General features: G+C 32.9%; 1 protein-coding gene across 5 annotated transcripts in view; it reads left to right on the top strand.

The window, feature by feature from the left end:
- DMXL1 (Dmx like 1) overlaps positions 1 to 24088 on the top strand; it is a 111613-nt gene that overhangs the window by 60789 nt on the left and 26736 nt on the right. For 2 of the 5 annotated variants that reach the window (XM_074328571.1, XM_074328575.1), the window contains exons 29-35: positions 294 to 407; positions 8607 to 8785; positions 11121 to 11260; positions 11931 to 12016; positions 13640 to 13841; positions 14841 to 14958; positions 18268 to 18330. In XM_074328571.1, coding sequence (XP_074184672.1) covers positions 294 to 407; positions 8607 to 8785; positions 11121 to 11260; positions 11931 to 12016; positions 13640 to 13841; positions 14841 to 14958; positions 18268 to 18330 — 902 coding nt within the window. The remainder of the gene's footprint in view (positions 1 to 293; positions 408 to 8606; positions 8786 to 11120; positions 11261 to 11930; positions 12017 to 13639; positions 13842 to 14840; positions 14959 to 18267; positions 18331 to 24088) is intronic. The other 3 variants (XM_074328572.1, XM_074328573.1, XM_074328574.1) reach the window with 3 other exon arrangements.

Raw genomic sequence — 24088 nt, 5'->3', positions numbered from 1 at the left:
TTTTTCATCTGAATGATAACTTTGTCGAATGTAATTACATTTAAATTTATTCACGGAAAGTTCTTGGTACACACCATTTGATTAAATCCTGAACAAATAGTTTAATGGTGAAAATGCAATATAAAGTTTCTGGTGCAGTTTCAAACTTTAAGATATTCATGCACCAGTGATTAGAACTGTCTAATGTAGTTTTCTTTAATCTTTTACTATTGAAATTTTCATTTGTTGAAATATACTGTAACATTGATTTTTGTTCTATCCCAAATACAGATTCTCTCTTCTTTCTTTGGCAGGAAGGCACTTTGCTATGCCTAGCCCTCACCAGGTAGTGGTATTCTCCATGGAATGTGTGGGCTTTTCCAAAGCTCTTTCAACCATCAGTTCTCATAGCCCTCCCAGTCTTGCAGGCAAGATATTAGCTTTAGAAATAGGCTTTTACAGTTCAGCTTGCTCTGTGTTGTTTTGGAGGGGTTGCGGTACAGTGGGCCAGTTTTATTTTGTTTGGCACTTATAATAGAAATTTGAGAATTTTTTTTAAATCAAGCCATATTTTTGATTTAAAGCAGTGATTAGCATTTTAGAAAATCGTCTCTGCATTTTTATTCTTCTTCTAAGTTCTTTGTTTTGATATTTTCTATACCTCAGACTTGAACATATTTTTAAATGGGTAGAAATAAAGAAATGCTGGTGCTAATCATGGTAAATCAGATTATGGCTTGAAATGACTGGAAAAACATTTCAAATGAGGCTGCTTCATGTTTTGCATATTATGATTCTGGCTATTCAGGGTTTTGGATTTCTAAGTGTTCATAGTACCATGAAAAGTAAATATTTTAAATAATTATATCCCTTTTTCTAAACTTCTAATACTGAAACTATATATATTGTATTTATCTAAAGATTGAAACACCAAACTTTCTTGACCTGAAAAAAATATTCATGATGTTTTCTGCTCTTCTTTTAAGTTTTCTTTTTGTAATACATTAGTCCATTATGATAATCTTGCTTTTAACATTTTAAAAACTATTTTAATTATCATAACATCTCTTTTCTAGTTTTTAAAGTGTTATTTCCTATGCTTATATTTTTATATGGATAAAAAAAGAAAAGATTAGCTTCTCATGGATCTTGCTTTTGAATTTATACTTCTTAACCTCAAATATCAAAGTAAGAGGGAGTAAAATCTGTAGCTCTAGTACTAAAGAGATCAGTATTAAATAAATAATTGGTAAATTAATTTTGACCCTTTTTTAAATGTGTTCTAAGAGAATATCGTTTAAAACTCTGATCTTGTTAATGTGGGATGTGAAAAAGGGATGAATTCTTGCTATGAATACCTGTAAGAAATTAAAAATGCATTCTTATTGGCTAGTCAGTAGGTCTCAATTCCAACCATTCTTTGCTGAGCACAGATGTAAAGAACCTTACTCAAAGTCCAAGTTGTTATTTGTTTAACCACTCAGATTTAGTTGTTTCCAGGCAGAATTACCATTACATAAATTATCTTTAAAGTACCATCATAAACTATATCCCACCATTTATTGAATCCTAAGTAATCAAAGTGACCAAACGTTACCTGTATCTGTACCCTTAACCTTTTGAATTGGGACATGGTAGCCAAATAATATAGAATACTTAAAACACGGGGTTCACTTAGTGGTAGTGGTAGTGCTAGATGTAGTAGTCACATCTAGGATATGTGAGCCCATCTGTCTTTGGGAACCCAGAAACTATTCTGAATACAAATAATCGTGGACGTAACTGAAGGAGCATTTACAGGAAACATGAATGATATGTATGATTCATCAGTTTGCTAACCAGAAAAAAGTGCACTCACTGAATGATGAAGCCAAATGCCTGCTGGTTCCGAAGCTTAGCTAAGTTGAGAAGGAGCAAGTAGAAAAAGAAAGAAGGACATAGAAAAACGGGAAAAAAAATGAAAGAAGTAAAAATAGTAGATAGTGAAGGCAGTGATAGTAATTAGAAGCAACAGTCCTGTGAAGCAGATCAGCTGACAGTTGAAGAGAGAAAATCTGAAAACAGAAAATCAATGAAGACAAGGAAGAGTTGGGGTGGCTTTCAATATATGGCAGAGTTCCCAAATCTCACTTTTTGAAGGCAATATTATGTTGTTCTGAAAGCATACCAACTAAAGCAGCACAGCAACCTGATAAATTTTAGGTTGTAAGTAAGCAGCCCTGCGTGTTTGTATTTCAGCTAAACATAATCATGATGTTCCAAGAGTCTTAATTGCTTATATATTCGATATGCGTAGTTGACCAAGGGGATAAAATAATGTTTTAGAAAGTTTATTTGAATTCAGCCAAAATTAATATATGTATTTTAGTTTTGCTATTTAAATTTGGAAAGGAAAACTGACAAGTCTAGAGTATTTCATTTTCATGACAACCTGATCAATATTAGGAAGTATTGTATGTTGAAGATGAAATATATGTTTGGAACTCCTAAAGATCTGTCTTTTAAAAAGTGTTGTAATAAACTTAGTACTATGAGAAGAATTTAAGTCACCATTTGTTTCCCTATTCTGGTATAAATTCTGATTTTAGTTTTCTTTGCAATAATGGTTCCATGAACTAAATTACATTTCTCTGTACGTGTCTGTTATATACTCAATTTACTAATCTTTTAGTGACATAAAAATTGACTTAAGCTTTGTAATATAAGAAAATGACATGATTTTTTAAAGTATTTAAAATATTAAGTTTATTTCTCTAGTTTCTCAAATCGACTATAGTGTGTCTTTGAATTTTCAAGCCATTAAAAATCTTAGAATCAATGTTTTCAGTGATTAAAAACTGATCTTTGGATAAATAAGGATAATAGGAACACAAATCAAGCATAAGCTTCAAATTAATAATTTTGAAATCCTGAGTTCCAGTAAAAAGGTTGTGTGAAATCCATCATTTCCCAACTGAAAATAACTAGGAGATTGCTAATGTATTCAGTCTGCAGAGGCTGGATTGAAAGTGATTTTACTAGTCCCCTCCGTACTCCAATCCATGACAGATGATTTTAATAGATGTTAGCTTGGCAAGTCAGAATTCTTAAAAAAAAGGTTAATGTACATAAATTAGTAATTTATTTTTAATCAAATTTAATTTGCTCTGTGAACTCCACATTACATGTTAATAAAGGATTTATTTTTTCTAATTATAATGCAGGTATATGTTCATGGAGTTCTGAAGTATTTTATTACAGTTAATTTTTAAAGTAGACAATCAGCTAAAAATTACTTTTTTCTGCTAACAGTTAGAAATCCATACTTTTGCTTTTTGTTGCTTATTATATAGCAAAACAAAATGTTTTTATTTTAAGAATTTTTATTGCATTTTGTAATATTTGCAATTATAAGAACTGACTATTTGATAAATTTACAGTAATGATTTTTATGTTTCCAAATTGAGAATGAAATATAAAATGAGTATTTTATTTGTGGTGAGCATGTTATAGATATATAGATATATATATATTACTATAAGGCTGCTAATGATCTAGACATTTTAAAGTACATTTGTGGTATTTGAATAGTTATGTTAAATGCAGATCAGAAAATCCAGATGTTTTTCTTTTTCCCATAAATTTGTATAAAAATAAAAGTTATGTATTCAGTATTTAATGATTATACATATCATTGGTATCATTGCTTTAGCAAAATATGCAAAATAGCAACCTTTCTTAACCTGAAAAGGTAAGACGTCAGTGTATTTAAAACATAGTTGAATATGCCAAACACTTTTAATTGTCTGCAGAACCGCAAAATAGTTCATTTTAGGAAAAATAAATACTTATTTTGTTAGAGTCCTTGACGAGACTTTTCATTGAGGGCCATCTAATGTAAATTTTAAAGTTTAAAAAGCGTTTTATTCATTTCATAACTACTGACGAAGGCAAATTCTTAAACAACAAGGGTGGAGAAAGCATAGAAAATAAAAAAAAACACTGAAATGCACGTGTGTAAAATTTACAGATAAATATCCTTTTATGAAACATCTGTTCCCTCACCTAATATTTCTTATTGAGACTAAGCAGGTGATCTCTGTCCAACCCCGTTTTCTAATATTTCTGGCAGTCCTAAGTGCTGCAGCAAAACATCTTTAATGTATTTTCTTCATTCTAATTTTTCTGTGTGGTCAAACATATATAACCTTAAATTTACTATCTTAATCATTTGTGAACAGTTCAGTAGTGATAAATACATTCACATCGTTGTGAAACAAATCCCCAGGAGTTTTTCATTTTACAAATTAAACAACTGCCCCTTTCTCCCTCCTCTCCCCCCTCTCCCCATCCCCTGCTAACCACCATTCTACTTTGTTTCCTTGAATTTGGCTACTTTAGATACCTCATTTGGGGGAGTCATACAGTATTTTGTCTTTTTTGTGACTGGCTTCTTTCACTTAGGGTAATGTCCTCAAGGTTCATCTGTGCTGTAGCATGTAACAGGATTTCTCCTTTTCACTCCTGAGTAGTAGTAGTAATAGTAGTAGTAGTAGTGGTAGTAGTAGGGTGTGTGTGTGTGTTTACTCCATTCAATTTGTAATAAGTCTGTTAAGTTTGAGCTGAAATCTTATAGGCATATCCATATTTTAGCCTTCAGGGTGATTGAAAAGTAGTACTCTAGGGCCATTATCTACAGAATTTGTATTACATAACCCTATCCACCAACTATGCTTGAGCAAACCACCAATATATGTACATTTATTTATAAAAACGTACAATTGTGTATCCAAATATTAAAGGTTAACAAATTTTCTTTTCTTTTTCCCCTTACCTCTTCTTCCTTCCCCTTTCCTCTTTCCCTGCCCATTTCCATTTTCTTTCTTCCCTTTGTGTCTTCTTTCCCTCCACCCTCTTCCCTCTCTTCTCCTTCTCCTCCACTCTGCCCTGCTCTGCTGATCTTCTCCCTCTCCCATTCTTGCCCCTTTTCTTCTTTTCTCATCCTCCTTTCCCCCTTTACTTACTAAAAAATAAATCTAAATAGGAGTTATAATATTTTCCTTCCACATTTCAATGAATCATTTGAACACCGACTACTTTGGAGGCTACCTTGCTCTACCTGTGGTTTAGAGACAAATCACTACTCTCTATTATGATACTCATCAGTTCATCTTTATAGATATCTGTGAAGCAGATGCAAGATACTGTGCAAAGTAATAATCCTAGGAAGACTTATAGAGTAAAATAGTCTTTCTAAAGTCTAGATAATATCCCATCAGACTTTTTTTTTTTATCATTTTATTCTTTAAGGATTATGAACTACCTTAAATTCACTGCTCCTTTAATCTAATTTTTGTCTTTTCCTTTTAAGAGTCTTTGAAAATTATGTTTTATATATAATTTTGAGACTTTGGTTACTCAACTTTCAAGTTTTACATTTCAGTTGTGTTCACAAACATTTGTAGTTCTCACACCTCTAATGACAAAAGAGAGTGAATATATATACTTCTTTGGAGACCTCTAAAACTGAGTTTCCTTGCTGAAAGCAAGAATTAGATTTGAAATCTATTTTCTCTTAAACTTGCATTACTTTTATCTTCTCCATGTATGTTTCTTTTGGTATAAAATGTTTTAAATCATCCGTTAAATTATTTAGCCCACCCCCCCAAAAAAAAAATGGAGCTAAATTTCAAAGTCCAGGACAGTGTGCCTCCTGAAGCTTCACACACACTCTGGCACACTCATGAATAGCCCTGTGCATAGCGGGGCCTTAGATTGACAAGGAGAGAATGAGATAGTTTCCCTGGTTACTGTGAGGTCAGTTTTTAAAAGAAGTAACATTTAAATCTAGATTCAGAATATTAATTTTGTTGTGTCTGATTTAAACTGACAAATTGAAAAAGTAAACTTACTAGTAGCCTGCTTTTTGTGTTTTAATTTTAGTCAAAGTGCACTGTACGTGTGGTAACAAATTGAGTAGTGCAGAAGATCTTGGGATAAAAAGCAACACTGTCTTACTCCTCAGTATCTCCCATGTCCATTCCTTAGATGTAGCCACTTAGCCATTTATCCATTTGTTTTGAGTTCTTTTGGGAGTTACTTCTATAATTCTAAAAAAACCACTGCAGAATGTGCTGGAGGTGAGGATAGGGCTTCTTACAAGGGAAGGAAGGTATATTTATTTGCATGCTCAGTCCACAATCTTGACATGAAAGCACATTTTAAAAAGTACATTCTGTGAATCCAAAGCAGCTAAGAAATTTATTTTTTTTAATTTATATTGGGGCCAGCCTGGTGGCTCAGATGGTTGGAGCTCCATGCTCCTAACGCTGAGGTCGCTGGTTCGATTCCCACATGGGCCAGAGAGCTGCGCCCTCTACAGCTAAGATTGTGAACCCTGGCGCTCTCTGGAGCTGGGCTGCCGTGAGCAGCTGGAGATCGGCGTGGGCTGCTGTGGGCTGCCGGGGGCTACCGTGTACCACCACTCACAGTTGGTTCCATGAGCTGGTGCGGAAGAAAGGGGAAAAAGATTTATGTCAAGACATGATTCTGTCTTTTTTCCCATGCATACCTTAGTTTTTCTTTCCCCACTTTCTTGCCTATCCGTGCCCCTTAAATTTATAAACTTTATATCTAAATTTCCTTTTCATTTCTTCCTAATACAGATTTTTTCCTTCTATTACTACTGGTAAAGTACCCATATCCCCCCTTAAAAAGGGAACAGTAGTTGGTTTTTACCCAAGGGGTGGCAGAAGTTCTTGATATTTAATTATTAGCATTTTCAGAAACAAGCAATTGAAATTGTACCTGACAGCTAAATAGTCTCTTTTGGTGCCTCTAAGTTTCATGAGCACTCTAATCAACATGATTTAAGCATAAAATTATCTTAGGTCTTAACTGCAATTTGAAGGAGAAGAGGGAGCATCTACCCTAATGATGAGCTACAGATCATTTCTCTGCACTCAGGTCCTTTTATTTATAGCATTTCAATTAATAATATAACATTCAGTGCTGTGAAGCAGTTTGCCATTTTCCCCTATTTGTTTACCAGTAGTATTTTGATAAATAGTTTTATGCTTCTGGCATTGAATCTGTAATTTTAAACATTTCTCCCCAGTATACTTAATCTCTTATTTTCATATCATGTGTCTGGATTCACAACCTATACTTCAAATGTGTTCTCACTTTAAGACCCCTCTCATATTTTGCTTTAAAAACTCTACATTTTTATGACATAGCAATCTTGACAAAATCTGTTTATTTAGCATTGCTTGTTAATTTTATTTTCCAAAGATCCCCTAACCTATATTAACATGCCTCCTAATGATCTAAAAACAAAAGTAAAATAGTAATGTTAAAGCCAAATGATAATTTATCTTAAACTGTACCATTAATCTTTTGAAAGGTAAAAAATCCTTTTATATTCTAAATTTTTTACCAGATGAGAATTTCGCAAAAACAGTTTAAGTTTTAGAATGTATATAAACATATGCAACAGATGCATTAGAATTGTGATTGTTGATTGTCAATTACCAATAAGAACAAAGAAAAAAATTACACATTTTTCAGTTCCTTTTAAAGTTGTTTGAAAGATTACATAATAATCATACCACTTTTTTGCAATCTCTTAAAGTACTAATTTTATTCAACTTAATTTCCTTTTTTCTGAACTATTCTGTTAAACTCAGCTTGGCTATAGCTTGATGTAATGCATGAGCATGCTGTTTATGCAAGCTGAGTAGCTTCAAACAGTAAGACAAAATTGTATTACAGTGCAGATATTTACATTCCTTTGGAAGGTAAGTGAATTATCACTGGAACCACTGAAGAAGAATATTGGTGTTCCTTAATTGGAGTTGTTCACCTATTAGACATGCCTATTCTGGGAAATCCTTGATTTTCTACTGGTAATTTGTATCCGGTGACTTAGTGTTGATTAAAGATTTGTATAACATGTTTTTCTATGCTAATGCCCTTAATATTCTAAAGTAAAATACTAAGAGAATACTGTAAAGTGTTTAGAAGTTAAAACAATAAAGATTACATTTTCTACCCCTTCTTTGTTATTCCATTGACTAGAAAATTCCATCTCCAAGCCATTTCTAAAAGTCTGAATCAGTTTAATTAAGTAGTTATGTCTTTGATTTTTTTTTCACTGAAAATGTAGTTTTATATGTAGATAAAAGACCAGTTGATTAATGAAGACTCTTATAAGTGAGTTGTTGCCTTTAATTAACATTAACATCCCATGATATGTTTTTCCCCATGATATTCTTAAAAAAATTAAAAATCATGTAGATAATTTCCTGTTGTGGTCTTAGCTACACTGTGAGTTCATTTATAAACAGATATTACATCCTATTACCTACATATACAACAAATAAATCAACATTCAGAGAGTGAGAGACAAGTTGAAATAAATCAGAGATTGCAATGCAAGGTGATTTTTGTCTCACTTCCTCTCCCTATTTTTTTATCTTGCTGTCAGTAAGAATCTGTTTTAGGATTATATTGAATGGTTATATTTTAGTTAATGGTTATATTGAATGGTTATATTGTGGTTAACCACTGATCTTATGTAAAAGTAGGTAAAATGAGTACAATGAAAATAGTACTTATTTAATAATACTTTTCTTTGTTCTTATTAGTTTCTTCGCTAGTGGACGAAGGAGAGAAACAGAACAAACGTTTTAGGCCATCAAAAATGTCTTGCAAAGAATCTGCCCCACCGACCTCTTCCTCAACACCAGTAAGCCAGGAGTCACTGACAGTCAAAGAGAAATTCATCCCACCCGAGCTCAGTATCTGGGACTATTTTATAGCCAAGGTAATATTAATGCGGTTCAATAGAAATGGAAATGTTTAATTAAAATAAGTGTAATTGTTGGTGCTTCCAAATATTTTCCCACTCTGGCTTAGAAAATTTTCATTTTATCAAATATTACCAAAATATATACCCTAAAATATTTGGCTGTATTTCCAACCAGTTTTTAAGACAGCTCTTTGATAAGTTGTGATTTTTGCATTTTAAACAAAACAAAGTTCTTAGTAGGATGAAAAGAAAAACTAGTTAACACCTTAATACTAATGTACTTGATAGTGATTAAGGAATCAAAACTGCCAGAAGTTAAGCTGCCATCCATACTCTCATTCCTTTTCTACACGACAGGCAGTCCTGCATTGTCCTGATATGCACAAATTTCAGTTACCTCTGTTTAGTCCCTAAACAACACAGTTGAAATTTAAGTTATCACAATATATTAAATGTAAGTAATCATGTAACCTATAAAGTTCCCTGCCAGCTCTTCAATCCACAAATTACAATGAAAACAGATGCACCTCATGATCTGTGACCAATCACAATAATTCTTTCAAAGTCTGTTGGTAATTGGTTATTTAGAGTCTGTTATTTGGTTCATACACAGACAGGAAAGCGTGTCTCCCATGATAAACCCAAGCGACATTTACAAAATTGGGTAATTAAAAGGGAATTGGCTAACAATGATGAAAGTACGTCAAAAAATGAAAAGAAGTTAACAACAATAATAAAAAAATAGAAGAGTTACAACAATATACTGTAATAAGTTATGTGAATATGGTCTCTCACGTTTTCTCAAAATATATTATTGTACTGTATTCACCCTTCTTGTGATGGTATGAGATGATACAATGCCTACGTGATGAGATGAAGTAAGATGAATGACATGGCCATTGTGATGTAGTGTTAGGCTACTACGTATAAGGGTTACTGGAACACAAGTGCTGCAATACTGCAACATTTGATCTGAAAACCAAGATGACTACTATGTGACTAATGGGCGTGTAGTGGGATTGAGCGGGACAGTGCGAGATTCATCATGCTACTTAAAACAGGACACATTTGAAAACTTAGGAATTGTTTATTTCCATAATTTTCCATTTGACATTTTCAAACTGCAGTGGACCACAGGTAATTGAAAACACAGAAAATGAAACCATGGATAAGGGGGGAACTACTGAACACATTTTTCTTCTATTACCTTAGATCCCTTTCATATTTACCCATTGTATGACTTGTGACACAAATACTCCCCTGAAACTGGTAATGTTGAGAATCAGTTGACACCCAGGTTGTTGAATAGAACTGAACCTTCTTGATCATCATCTTATTTCAGCTCTCAGCAATATTCAACATGTGACCATTCCCTCTCTTTTATGAAATACTTTTCTGTCTTGTTCTCAGATGCAAATGTCTTCTAGTTTTTTTTCCTAACCTTAAATTTATTCCTTCATAGTCTTCTTTCTTCATCCTTTTCTACCTGACATGTGAATCTTGAAATTCTTCAAAATTTTGGATTTGGGTATTTATTTTCTCCAGTACCTTCCTTTTACACAACCAAAGTCCTCCCATTTTAGTAAATGGCATCTTCATCCTTATAGTTGCTCAAGCCAGAAACCCAGAAATCACCTTTTTTCTCCCTTTCCCTTGCTTGTTAGATTTATCAGCAAATCTTTCAGTATACTGCGAATCTGTTATTTCTCTCCATCTCCATCACTAACACCTGTATCTAGATGGCCAATTGTTGCCTTAGTTACCAATATCTCCATTTCTACTCTTGATATTTGGCTTTTCTCTCATAAGAGAATGGTCACAGTAATATTCTTAAGATATAAATCTCAATACCTGTCCCTCACTTAAAATTCCTTAGTGGCATTCCGTTAACACTGTATATTGTTATCAACAAAAACCCTACCTGAACTGTCATCTGCCATTCTCTTTTGACCTTTATCCTAACACTTATCCTCTTGCTTGTTTTTCGTACTAAACTCTTTCCCATATTAAAGCCTTTGTGTATACTATTTCTAATGCCTAAAATGCTTTTCTTCCTTTTTGTTATATGGTCTATTTCTTCTTGTTCTTTAGGTCTCACTTAAATGCCACTTTTCACAGAGGCCTTTCATGATCAGCTTATCACAGATTTTGTTAATGTTCTCGATTCCAGCTCTGTCTTTTTTTTCTTTATAGCACGACTACAACAAGGTGTGATCAAACAATGCAGTGAATGTTTGCATTCGGATAGTGAAGTATCCGAAAGTGGGATAAATTGCTAATATTAGAGTATATAATTAAATGTATTAAATCAGATAGTTGGATGATAAATTCTGTAATGTTTTTATTTTAGCCTTTTCTACCCCCTTCCCTAAGTAAAGGAGAATATGATTCAGAGGAGAGTCTGGAAAGTGAGGACGACGACGATGATGATGATGATGTTTTAGCTTCAGATTTCCATCTCCAGGAGCATTCTAATTCAAATTCATACAGGTATGGAATACTTAATTTTAAGCTTCTTTTTAAAAATTTATCGTGGTTTTCATATATAATATTTTTGAAAATAATACATGTGAAATTAGTAGCTTGCAGACTTATAACACATTATAACTCAGATTTCTTTACTTGAAATTATTAAATTCCTTTCCTTAATTATTCCACACTTAAGTTCTTATTTTCCATGAATGGGTTACTTATACTTTTGATCACTCCTCACAAATGTTGCTATCAGATTATTCCTTCCCTTTGCTCTCTGAGATAAATAAACCCCACTATTTTCGCCTAGAAAATCTAATGTCTTTTCAGTAGAACACTAGTACTCTAAGATATCAATGATTACTATTTTTAAAATGGCTTCCACATATTATAAAAATTGCAAATGTTCATAACACTCACCTACAGTTCCAATGCTGCATACATGTATTTTGTTTTTCTGGAAGTGTATCTTCAGGGTAAATTCCTAATAGTGGAATTGTTGGGTCAAAGAGTGGTATATAATTTTACTAACAATTGTCACCCCAATAAATTTAAAAAATAAAAAATAAAATAAAAAAAGAGACACAGGAAAAAAACAAACAAAGAAACAAACAAAAAAGAGTGGTATATATACTCTTCTAAATCCTTAAGTAAATTTTTAACAGATTTACTGTTACTTTATTTTTAGTTGGTCATTGATGCGTTTGGCAATGGTGCAGTTGGTGCTCAAAAATTTGAAGACTTTCTATCCCTGTGCAGGTCATGATCTTGCAGGTAATAAATATCTTAACATGAATTAATATTGCCATTGCTTTTGATGTACTATTTTGTATTTTTTTTCAAATAGTGGAAAATCATCCTGTTGTAGAAGATAGGTTTCTTTTAACCAGACCAATCACCTGTAAATATGTCTATCATATTGTTAGGTGCTTTTAGGAGGACAACATCCAAGAAAGCAGGGGATTTGAACCTAATGTGAGTGACTGTATTTATACCTGTAGCCGAGGTGTTGGGAGATTTCATAGTAGTAGACACATACTAAACTAAGCAAATGCAAAACCTTAGTGATTGTTAATGCCAAGGAAAATAAACAGGAAAGAAAGGGGCATGGTAATATACCAGGTGGTTCAACTTTGATATGTATTTACATATGTAAAACAAGGTAAAAACTAAAATACCAATTTAACCAAAAACTTATTACATGCTTATATTGGAACTATCGACAGAGGAGAAGTTTATTCTGATATTCCATAATTATATATCTGAAGATCATTTCTAAAATTGAAAAATCAAGAATTCACTGTATAGGAGCCGGCCCCTGTGGCTCAGGTGGTTGGAGCTCTGTGCTCCTAACACTGAAAGCTGCGGGTTTGATTCCCACACAGGCCAGTTGGCTCTCAACCACAAGGTTGCCAGTTCGATTCCTCGACTCCCGCTGGGATGGTGGGCTACGCCCCCTGCAACTAAGATTGAACACTGCACCTTGAGCTGAGCTGCCACTGAGCTCCAGGATGGCTCAGTTGGAGCACTGTCCTCTCAACCACAAGATTGCCGGTTAGACTCCCTCAAGGGATGGTGGGCTGTGCTCCCTGCAACTAACAATGGCAACTGGACCTGGAGCTGAGCTGCGCCCTCCACAACTAAGATTGAAAGGACAACAACTTGACTTGGAAAAAGCCCTGGAAGTACACACTGTTCCCCAATAAAGTCTTGTTCCCCTTCCCCAATAAAAAAATCTTTAAAAAAAATAAAATTAAATTTAAAAAAAAGATGAGCTATTAAAAAAAAAAGAATTCACTGTATAAGCATGTTATTTAGATTTTTGTAGGTAAATAGCATGAATAGCTAAAAGTTGAGTGTGGGATCGAGACTCGGGAGTATGGAAGTGTAGAATCGGAGTGCTGAGTTACATAGTATTATTTAACTTTTTTTTTCACTTTTGTGTATTATTTAATTTTCTAAGCAAATCTTGGTTATATGCCATATAGAAATTGGGCTGACACAAAGGTGTAAAGCAATTTATTTTCCTTGCAGACATATTTTTGTAATATTCAGGTACATTTTTTAATGTGAAATTAAAGTCAAAAGCAGTAATTAATATAACAGTCATTTAAATAATAAGCCATAAATATTATTCCAAGTACTAGTAGTAAAGCTATGATGTAGTTTTGACATAGAATTCCCTTTTTTTCTGTTGTCCTAGGCCACCTAATTATGTTGAAATGTTACATTGATTTATGACATCCTCTTTTTAATCCTCTGGATTTCTGTACCCACCTGTTTCACATTTCCTCTGGCAAAATGTGTGTTAAAGCCTTACCTTAGTCATTCTTACAATTGAATATAGCATTTTACTACAGGAGATAAATGTGGGTCAATTTTATTTTCTCTTTTTAGAGCTTCCAGTTAGTTCACCACTTTGTCATACAGTTCTGAAAACTCTTCAGTATTGGGAACAAGTTCTTCTCCGACGACTTGAAATCCATGGTGGGCCACCTCAAAACTATATCGCAATCCATACCTCTGAAGAGAGTTTGTCTGCAGGTCCTGCAATTCTCCGCCACAAAGCTTTGCTGGAACCTACAAACACTCCTTTCAAGTAGGTTTTTCTGGATACTGTTTTTAAGTGTGAGTTTTACTAAATTGTTTTCAGGTAGTATTTAAAGAAAAAATATATGTCTTTTTATGTATAATTTGCTGTTCTGGGCTCATACCTGTGTCTTTGTGTGATGCATATTATAGTCTGGAGGTTAGCAAACATTTCCTGCACAAGTCCAGATAAGGAAATATTTTGGATTTTGAGTCACAGTCCTTGTGGCAATTCTTCACCCCTGCCATTGTGGGGTGAAAGCATCTGTAGACAATAAGTAAATGAAGGGTGTGATCCAGTAAACTTTATTTTCGAAAATGAAAGCAGGCTGGATTTGACCTGTGGGCCGTAGTTTACTGACGCCCACTTGGGAGCAGTGCTATTTAAAATAGCCAGTTAACAATCTGTTTTGCTGTCCATGAGGAGTTTAAAGTGCACCAAAAGGTAAATCAATGCAGTACTTGCTTCATCAAGAAAGGCTTGCTACAAAAATTGTTAACTCAACTGAACAATGTAGTTGACATAATGACAGCTTATTTACATTTTTCACAAGCTCTTACCTTGTTGCACATCAGTAACAGAGTTCATGAACTGATATGTATTCAGACAACACTAAGTAGTTTTGCTTCTAGATTTCTTCTAGGAAGCACAACTGAGGGTAGGGGTCAGCAAACTGCAACCCGTGGGGCCAAATTTACCCCTCCTCCTACATTGTAAATAAAGTTTTATTGGATCACAGCCACGCCTTTTTATTTTAATATTACCTCTGGCTGCTTTTCTATTTCAGTGGCAGAGTCCAGTAGTTGTATGAGAGACCTTATGGCCCACAAAGCCTAAAATATTTACTCTCCAGTCCTTCAAGAAAAAGTTTGCCAATTGCTGTGCTAGATGGTTTGGTCTGATCCTAGTTAATTTATTATTATGAACATTTATATACCACTAATGTAATGTGGTCAAGTTAATCAGAAATCGCTGAAGAGTATGATTAAATATACTGTCTCTATATAGATCCAAACACCATCTGGCACTGTCTGTGAAGAGACTTTGGCAGTACTTGGTGAAGCAGGAAGAAATTCAGGAAACCTTTATCAGAAATATATTCACCAAGAAAAGGTGTCTAAATGAGGTGTGTATAAGTTAAAACCCGTTTATTGTTTATTATTAAAGTCTTCTGTATTATATAACTATAAAGAATCACATTGCATTTTAAAGACTTCTTAAAAATTCATTTTATACCATAAACATATACTGTGCAGTTAATGTAAAGAAAAGTAATTGAAAAGGAAAGAGAGGGTCAATATTTTCCTAAGTCAATTTAATTTAAAGTAACTAATTCATGTGTATTTGGGACATTTTTTTCCCAAAAAAGATAATTGTTCACGTTAAGATTCCGTTTTTTGTTTCCTGTGTTTGAGTTGTCATGATTCAACAATTTAAGAGATTAAAGTAGAAAGTTCCCATGATTTTCATGTGACAGTTAAGTTTATCTTAGAAGTTTAATTGAAACTAGGTCCATATATTGAAAACATTTCGAATACATATATTTCCAGTTTATTCCATTGATTATGATTAATGAAATTTTGTAAACTCAATTTATAATAATACTGTAACTGGTTCATATTATCATTATAATGGTTATTTTTCTCAGTTTAGTGCTACTAAAAAGTTTCAATGTGATGATATGGGAGACTTGCACCTGAATGTAAATTAACATTTTGCTTCTTTCTTTGAGACAATTTGCTATTTAAAAATATCGGGTAAACTAAACAGTGAACTTAATGATGTAGTTAATTCCTTATCTCCTCATGGACCAGTAACAGAGTTCAGTACTGGCAACTGGTCTGTGGATCACATTTTGAGAAGCACTGAACTAGTGTAAAAGAAGCTTTGTGCAGTTTTTGACGTGGGAGGGAAAAAGGAAGATATTTTAGTTGGAGAAATCAGGAAATAGAATGGCTTCATAATACACAGCAAAAAGCAAGATAGCGTCCAACCTCTTTGAAAAAAAAGAGAATTATATATATCATTGTCTCTCAGTTTAAGCACTAATTTGTAAGAGGCAACTGTATGCACTATTACTTAGTATTTGCCCGTTTTATGTAAATGTATTTGAATTAGCCAAGCCAGGAAAAAATATATAGTGTTCTTGCTAATTTAGAAGACTTTTGATATGTGTACCTTAGTATAACATTGATATCTAGACAAACAATAAATACAGTAAATACAATACAAATGAATGTATTTCTGTATAACCTTGTGTAAGATGTATCTTAAATATTTAGTATATGAATTATTTAAAAAGTTCAAGAAAAATTTTGGATAAATAAAATTAAAAATTATTTTGCTAGATAATTGTGTCAGACTAATTAGTCTATGTTTACTGGTGAGGTAATGTTTCTTATTTTAAAAAGATATCTTTATCTAAAATAATCTATTACAAGTTAAAGCATTCTGATAATAGTGTACAAAGTACTGCTGTATTGTTCTGTAGAAAAAGCATGTTTACTGTGCTTGTTACTTTTTTGGTTTCTATGATTTACCTTGTTATATGAATATGCAAATTTGGCATAATACTTTCAAATACAAAATAAGTTTTTTTAAAAACATTGCCATATTTGATTAATATAGTCGTAAAAATACATTTCTTTACCTCTGATACATTTAGTGTATTTGGGAAATGAAATGGTTTTCAAAACAAAACAAAAAGCTATTGTACCCCTACATTGTTTAGTTGAATTAGGGAATAGAATCGTTAAGGGAATAGAGTACAATAACCAAGCCAGAACGAGTAAGGAAAGATACCGTGTTTCTCCAAAAATAAGACCTGGTCTTATATTGTTTTGCTCCAAAAGACGCATTAGAGCTTATGTTCAGGGGAATGTCATCCTGAAAAATCATGCTAGGGCTTATTTTCCAGGAAACACTGTAGCAAAAAGATAAATGAGTACAGCTACACCTTTTAAATTCATGTTATTTTATTCTTAGTTTCCTTAGGAGTTTCATGAGATCTTAAGAAAATTTTAAAGTTATTTTTGTATTTCAAGTATTTTACTCAAAAGCAGGAATATGAATGCTGGACTAAAAGCTTTATAACTATCAGTAAGATAAATATTTTCTCTGAATTGCAGTGTTTTTTGTCTGCAAAGTGAGTATAATGCCTTCTACTTTGTAGTGTTTTAACCAGTACATTTAACTTATTTAAAACCTAGCATGATTAATGGTAGTAATTAGAAATTTATTATTTCTGCTTTGTTGTTTTATTCTTGATAGTGATACTCTTAAAGGGACAAAAGGAATATGATAAGGAAATTTTTTATAGTAAAACATAGACAGGATGAACAAAATAGAATATTAATTTTGTAGAGTTGGTAGAAAATTAGTTAATCTTTACTGGAAAGTTGACTGGCCTATTTTTGGTATTAACAAAATTACCTTCCATCCCTTTTTTAAATAAAATTATGGTTATACTTAAATAGTTGAATCCAAGTCACTCCAACTTTTTAGGTGGTTAGGAAATAGATTCATGAAAGACCCTGTACTTTGGATGGGAGATGATGGAGAATATTTTGAGATTGCTGCTGTTTTCTTTATTCCTTTATGTGTTTGAAAATGAAATTTTCTTCCTCTGATCTTAAAATCCTGGTGTATCCTCAGATCTTTCTTTCCCTCTACAATGTTGTTCAATGATACGTGCATTTTTAAAATAGAAGGTTTTTCCTATTTCTATTTATTTGGAAATTAAGTACAGATAGCTGCAAATAGACTACATGTGACTCATTCCCAACAACTACAACAAAAAAGTGTTTGGCAGCTGTCATCTTTGTCCCCAATTCCTTTGTGTTTTCTTTAATTTTCTGAGTACTAAAGGTCTTGAACCAGATCTTTCTTTAACGCGTGCTGATATCCCCTTTTAAGGAGGATATGTGCCTCCAAGCAGTTTATTGACTATTTCTGGCTAAATCAAGAGAAGGAGAGAATTAGAAACCTAGAAATCAAAATGTTTTAATCAGTAGGTTTTTATGAGGAGTGAGACAAGACATAGTACTGTGTAAGAGAACAATTTGACTTTAATTTTCAGTTGATAGTACTTTGGCATGAATAGCTCTGAATTTTGTAATACTATGAAATACTTGGGGCGCAATCTTGCTTTAATGTCAACATTTAAAAATGAGTAAAAATTTCTTAGGAGATCAAATGAAATTTATAGTGGTTGTTAATGAGTTTTGAGTAAGTTTTTCATAACCCCTTCCCCCTAACTGTGCACCCCCCACATGCTTCTTTCAAGATATATGAAATTTAAAAAATAGTAACTCAGTCCAGTGCTGTTTTCTAGTAAATTTGTTTAAAAATACAATTTAAAAAATATATCCCCAATAGTTTGCATGTTATATCTCGTCCTTACTCTTTGTCATGTGGTTATTCTTTCTTAATGAAGTCATTAGAGGACAACTGTGAAACCATCAAAAATTCTATGATGGAGGAGCCAAACATCAATAAGGTACAAAACATCATTCAACTGAAATTAGAAATTGCATTCTTTAACAAGAAAAACAATGTTTCCATTTTAGCTTTGGACTGGACTTTGTTTTCATTGCAATTAAATTACTATTCCCTCAATTTATTCTTCTTTTATTTTAACAAGTTAAATATTGCAATCAGAAAATTGTTTTAATAATAAGAGAATGCAATTTTAAAAGGAGTTGAATGTATCCTGTTTTGGATACAGATTTTTCTGAGTAAATACAGGTTATTAATAAAATGTAATTATAATAGCCATCACAGAAAGTATAGTAGTAGTGTTCTGTTTTTGCAAGTATCACTTTTGAAGTTAAAGTTCTTTCCTATGATACTAATTTCTTAAAATATACCAAATACTATTATATAACATTTATTTTACTGTTAAAAATAGCCTATAGCTATTTTTGACAAGCATATTGTCTTATGTATAAGTAAGTACTCATAAGTACTTGAGAACAAGAATACAAAGGATGAGAACTTGTGCAATCATGAAATAACCCCCAAATGTTATGTGATCACACATTCAAATAAGCTTTTATTAGGTTGATATATAATTCATGCGTTTCACATTCTGATTTTAAGACTATCTCAATGGAGTGATTTTCAGGAAAAAAATTTCTCAAGAGTTTTTTGTTTGTTTGTTTGTTTTAACACGTTGCATACGGCGGGGTTTAAATCCCTCATAAAAATCTGCTCAGAAAAAAACGAAGATTCTCGTGATCCGTACACAACGTGTTAAGACTGTGAATTCCCACCTCTTATTTTTTCCCAAATGAATATTTTGGTAAATAGAAATAATTCTATGCAGTTAATAAAAAAGTCTGATTTGCTGTCACGTGTATAACAAAAACCTTGGCAAAATAAATGCATGCAGTCCATACTTTGGAAATTTCTAATGGCCTTTGGGAGTTTTGAAAGAATGTAATTCAAACTGTTAATCAGTTAACAGTATTCTTTGCCTTGCTAATAGTTAATTCCTACAGTCTATTCATTATAGTGAATTTTTACCGAAAGATTTTTCTTTTGATACTTGATAAAATGTTAATGAGAATGTTGTACTACTATAGTCATTACACTACATCAAAAAGCACCATCTTAAATATCATATTCAGCTGAAGATAAAAGATGTTAGGGGTGGGGGCAGTCAGTTATGGGAGGTTACCAGGAAAAGCACAGGAAACAAGGGTAAGGTTGTTATTCAGAATTAAGTTTTCGTCTCCTGTATTGATAAGAGTTTCTAGAAATATGGTCATCCCCATCTTCCTGGTAGAGATAGGAAGAAACCCTTACAAATGGAGATTTCCCTTACAAATGTAAATGTCTTTTACAAAGTGTTAACTATCTTCTACTTGGTTTTCAGAGCTTCTCCCATGTCTACTGTTTCTTAAAATTAACCAGTCAAAAATAATTTTTATGCCAAGAAGACACTATGGGGTGACATATTCTGTTCCCCTACAGTTTCTTGGCTATAAAGTATATTACTATACCAACTACTGTAGGCATTTGTAATGCAGTGTAGGCATTTGTGTAATGCATTGTATTACCATGTTATGAGGGCTATGAAGTCACTAGGCAACAGGAATTTTTCAGCTCCATTATAATCGTTACTGTCATATATGCAGTTTGTCCTTGACCAAACATCATTATGTGGTGCATGACTATATTGAGATGGTTATATGATTTTCTTTTTATAGTTTGTCTATATGGATAAATAGGTTGATGGATTTGTTTGATATTAAACCAACCTTGCATTCCCAGGATAAGCCCCGTATGGTCATGATGTGTTATCTTTTTTATATATTAATCGATTGGGTTTGTTAAAAATTTTAAGAATTTTTGCATCTATGTTCATGTGAGATACTGGTTTGTAGTTTTTTATATAATGTTTTTGGTTTTTGTTTGTTTCTACGGGTCTTTTTGGACTTTTTTTTTTTTTTTTTGGTTTTTGGTTTTAAAGTAATGCTGGCCTCATAAAAAGAGTTGAGAAATGTTCTCTCCTCTTTAATTTTTTGGAAGAATTTGTGTAGAATTAGTAATATCTGTTCCTTGGTAGAATTCACCAAAGAAACCATCTGGGTCTGGAGTTTTTTGGTTCGAATTCAAACCAAATTCTTTAACAGGTATAAGGGAATTCAGATTATCTACTTTTTTTCGCATGAGTTTTGGTAGTCCATGTCTTTCAAGAAATTTGTCTGCTTTGTATCAGTTATCAGCTATATTACTATAAAGTTATTCATAATATGTGCTTATCCTTGTAATACACAGTAGAATCTATGGTAACGTCACTTTGCATTTCTCTGCTCCAAGTTTGAAAATAAAATGATTTTGCCTTTAATATTTATATTTCGTAATATTTTGGGTATTGGTATCACTTTATATTCACTTGATTACTTCTCATTTCTTTCCAGTATGCCTTTGACACTCTTTAGATCTCATCTTACTTCATGCTTGTTTTACTGAGTAAGCCTGTTCGTCACTAGAGTAGTGCTGAAGTACTCCAGATATACAGCTGTATAATATAGAAGGTGGTAGTAACTGAAAATCAATAATGAGACCTAGAATCTCGGTTCAGTTTTCAGTAGATTTGTTTGAGACCTCGAGCTCATTCTTCCTTAAAGCCTCATTTACTGCGGTGTTTCCCCGAAAATAAGACCTAGCCGGACAATCAGCTCTAAGGCATTTTTAGGAGCAAAAATTAATATAAGACTGGTATTATATAAGACTCGGTATTATATAAGACCCGGTCTTATTTTACTTATAGTAAAATAAGACCGGGTCTTATATTAATTTTTGCTCCAAAAGACGCCTTATAACTGATTGTCTGGCTAGGTCTTATTTTCGGGGAAACACCGTGACATAGAAGATTAGGGTTGATAGTTTTAGACACCCTGCTGCTCTAATTGAGATAGTACTAGAGTCCTGGAGTCAGTTTGTTAGAACTGTTCCCTTCTCCAGTTTCTAGGAAGCTCTGTGGAACACAAACACTATTCAGATCAATTTCTAATGGTAAAATATACATACAAAATTTACCACTTTAATCATTTTAAATGTGTAGTTGAGTGACATTAAGTACATTCACATTGTTGTGCAACCATCACCATCATCTGTCTCCAGAACTTTTTCATCTTAAACTGAAAGAAACTCTGTACCCATTAAACAGTAGCTCTCCATTCCCCACCCTCAGTCAACTACCATTCTACTTTCTGTCTCTATGAATTTTACTACCCTAATTATCTGATTAAGTGGAATCATTCAATATTTGTGCTTTTGTGACTGGCTTAATTCACTTAGCATAATGTCTTCAGGGTTCTTCCATGCTGTTGCATGTATCAGAATTTCCTTCCTTTTTAAGGTTAAATAATATTTCATTGTGTATGTATAACATTTTTTGTTTATCCATTCATCTGTTAATGGACATATTGGTAATTTTCATCCTTTGGTTATTGTGAATAATGCTTCTTTGAACATTGGTATACAAATATCTGTTCAAGTCTCTGTTTTTAGTTCTTTTGGGTACATACCCAGAAGTGGAATTGCTGGACCATATGGTAATTCTATGTTTACTTTTTTGATCTGCATAAGCTCTTAAAGTCTCTTTTAACACTGATATTTGAATTATTTTTTCTTCATTTTATGACGCATGACTTGAAGCTTTGGCTCTGCCAAATTTTATAACGCATGACTTAAAACTTTACATTAAAAACCTTTAAGACCATATTTGTTGTTGTTAACTACGATTTTATGTTATGTCCTTTAGCAAATTACGTTTGGGGCACAGGCAAGTTCTGTATCTATTTTTAGCTAACCATGTTCCCACTCCTTCCTTTTCCAGTTTAGGTTCCATGATCCATCATTGTGATAAATCCCTTACAAACATCCTCAGCCCTTTTGCCCTGTTCTCTCTACACTTTACGTGCCTTGAAAACTTCCAAACCTGTTTAAACCCATTTGCTGTCAAAATAAGTGCAGTCAGCAGAGATTTAGCCTAGTTTTTCCATCTCCAAAATAATTCTGTTCTATATTCAGATATTTTATTCTGTCCTGTCTTAAAATGAACTGTCACTCTTTTATCCAAGGCCAGATCTTCCACTTGTGCACTGGTTCTATCTATTCTTTTCCACCTAAGGACTTTGCTTCAATAGTTATCCCCCTTCTCTAATAAAGTTTTGCCTCTCTCTTAGATTATTCTCTTCTACATAAGCAAATACAGAGGGTGCCAAAAAAAGTATACACATTTTAAGAAAGGAAAATTGTATTAAAATTGTAATAAGGTATAACCATAACAAAAGATGATGACAAGTCATGCTTGACTTCTGCAATTACAAGAGGTGCTCAAAGTGGTTGCCATCAGCGTCCAGACACTTCTGATTATGGCAAACTACTGCTTGAGCAACGCTGACCAAAGTGTCCACTTGTATACTTTTTTTTTGGCACAAATGCAAACCAAAAACCTGCCTTTGAATCTGTATACCACCCCATTTCTTTAATCCCCTATCTAGGAAGTTTAATTGAGTTGCCTATAGAGTCATACAAGCCTTAAACAGTACTGTTAGAAACACCATGTAGAAACCACCCAGTTTAAGAAATAAAACATTATCAACTCAGTTGAATGCTTCTGTGATTCTTTGTCCCTATTTTTTTTTTCTCCCTAATAGTGGGCTTCCCTTCCTATTTTACCAACCAGATGTCATGCGTCTCTCTAATCTAGTTACGTGTTATCTCCAGCCTACTCCACTGAGATTGTCTTTGTCAAAGTCACCATTGACTTCCAGTACGCTAAGTTCGGTAATCAATTCTTTGTCTTTTTCTACTTCAGCTTTTCAGTATCCTTTGATTCTGTTGACTCCAGCCATCAATTCTTAGAAGTCTTGCTTCACTTGGTTTCCATAGTATCGTCTTTAAGTATTCATAGTTAGAGAATGTCCCCTTTTTGTTTATAATCAAATTGCATTTTAAATTAGGATATATATTTGAGGTCTTTATATCCAGTGACTATGAGCTTTGTTTGCAAAGGGCTATAGGGCTATTTTGGTTTGCTTATAAATCTCTTTCAATATTACAATTACCTGGTCATCTTAGTTGCCTTTTTTTTTTAATATTGCTAACCCTACTCAGTTTTGTGGTCAAACAATGGATGGACATTGATGATATTTTTATCTAAATTTTGTGGGAAGTTAATGTGTTGTATTCTAATTTCAAATTAATAACTTCTGCACTTCATAGAAAGTCGTGAAACATTTTATAGTAATTCATTTTAAAGATTGAAGGTTAAGGAGGATAAAATAAAATGAAACTATCCTACATTAAGCAACATTTCCAACTCTTAATAATTTTCTTCTCTTTTTACCCAGAGTTAATAAAATATTTGTGTAACTATTTTAATAAATGTCGATTTTATACAGTACTCTCTTCTGAGTTCAAAGGTATTGTATACACCTTCTCTGGGGTAAGCATAAGGTCGAATATATTTCCCTCATCTAAAGTACATTGAATTATGCTTTATTCAGCTACTAAAATGATTATTGGCTTGGGAAAATTACCTTTCAGGGTCTCAGGTTTTTCTTCTATAACTTAGAAGTTATTTTAGACCAGGAATCAGTGAACTATATTCAGGAGGCCATATTCCATCTGTTCTTCTATAGGTTGTAAACTAAGAATGGTCTTTATATTTTTATAAGGTTATTTAAAAAAAGAATACGTAACAGTGACCCTGTGTGGTCTGCAAAACCTAAAATATT

The sequence above is a fragment of the Rhinolophus sinicus genome, linkage group LG03 (assembly GCF_036562045.2).
Source record: "Rhinolophus sinicus isolate RSC01 linkage group LG03, ASM3656204v1, whole genome shotgun sequence".
NCBI lineage: Eukaryota > Metazoa > Chordata > Mammalia > Chiroptera > Rhinolophidae > Rhinolophus > Rhinolophus sinicus.
Note: the sequence above shows the minus strand (reverse complement) of the source record. Positions and strands in the feature narration are given on the sequence as shown.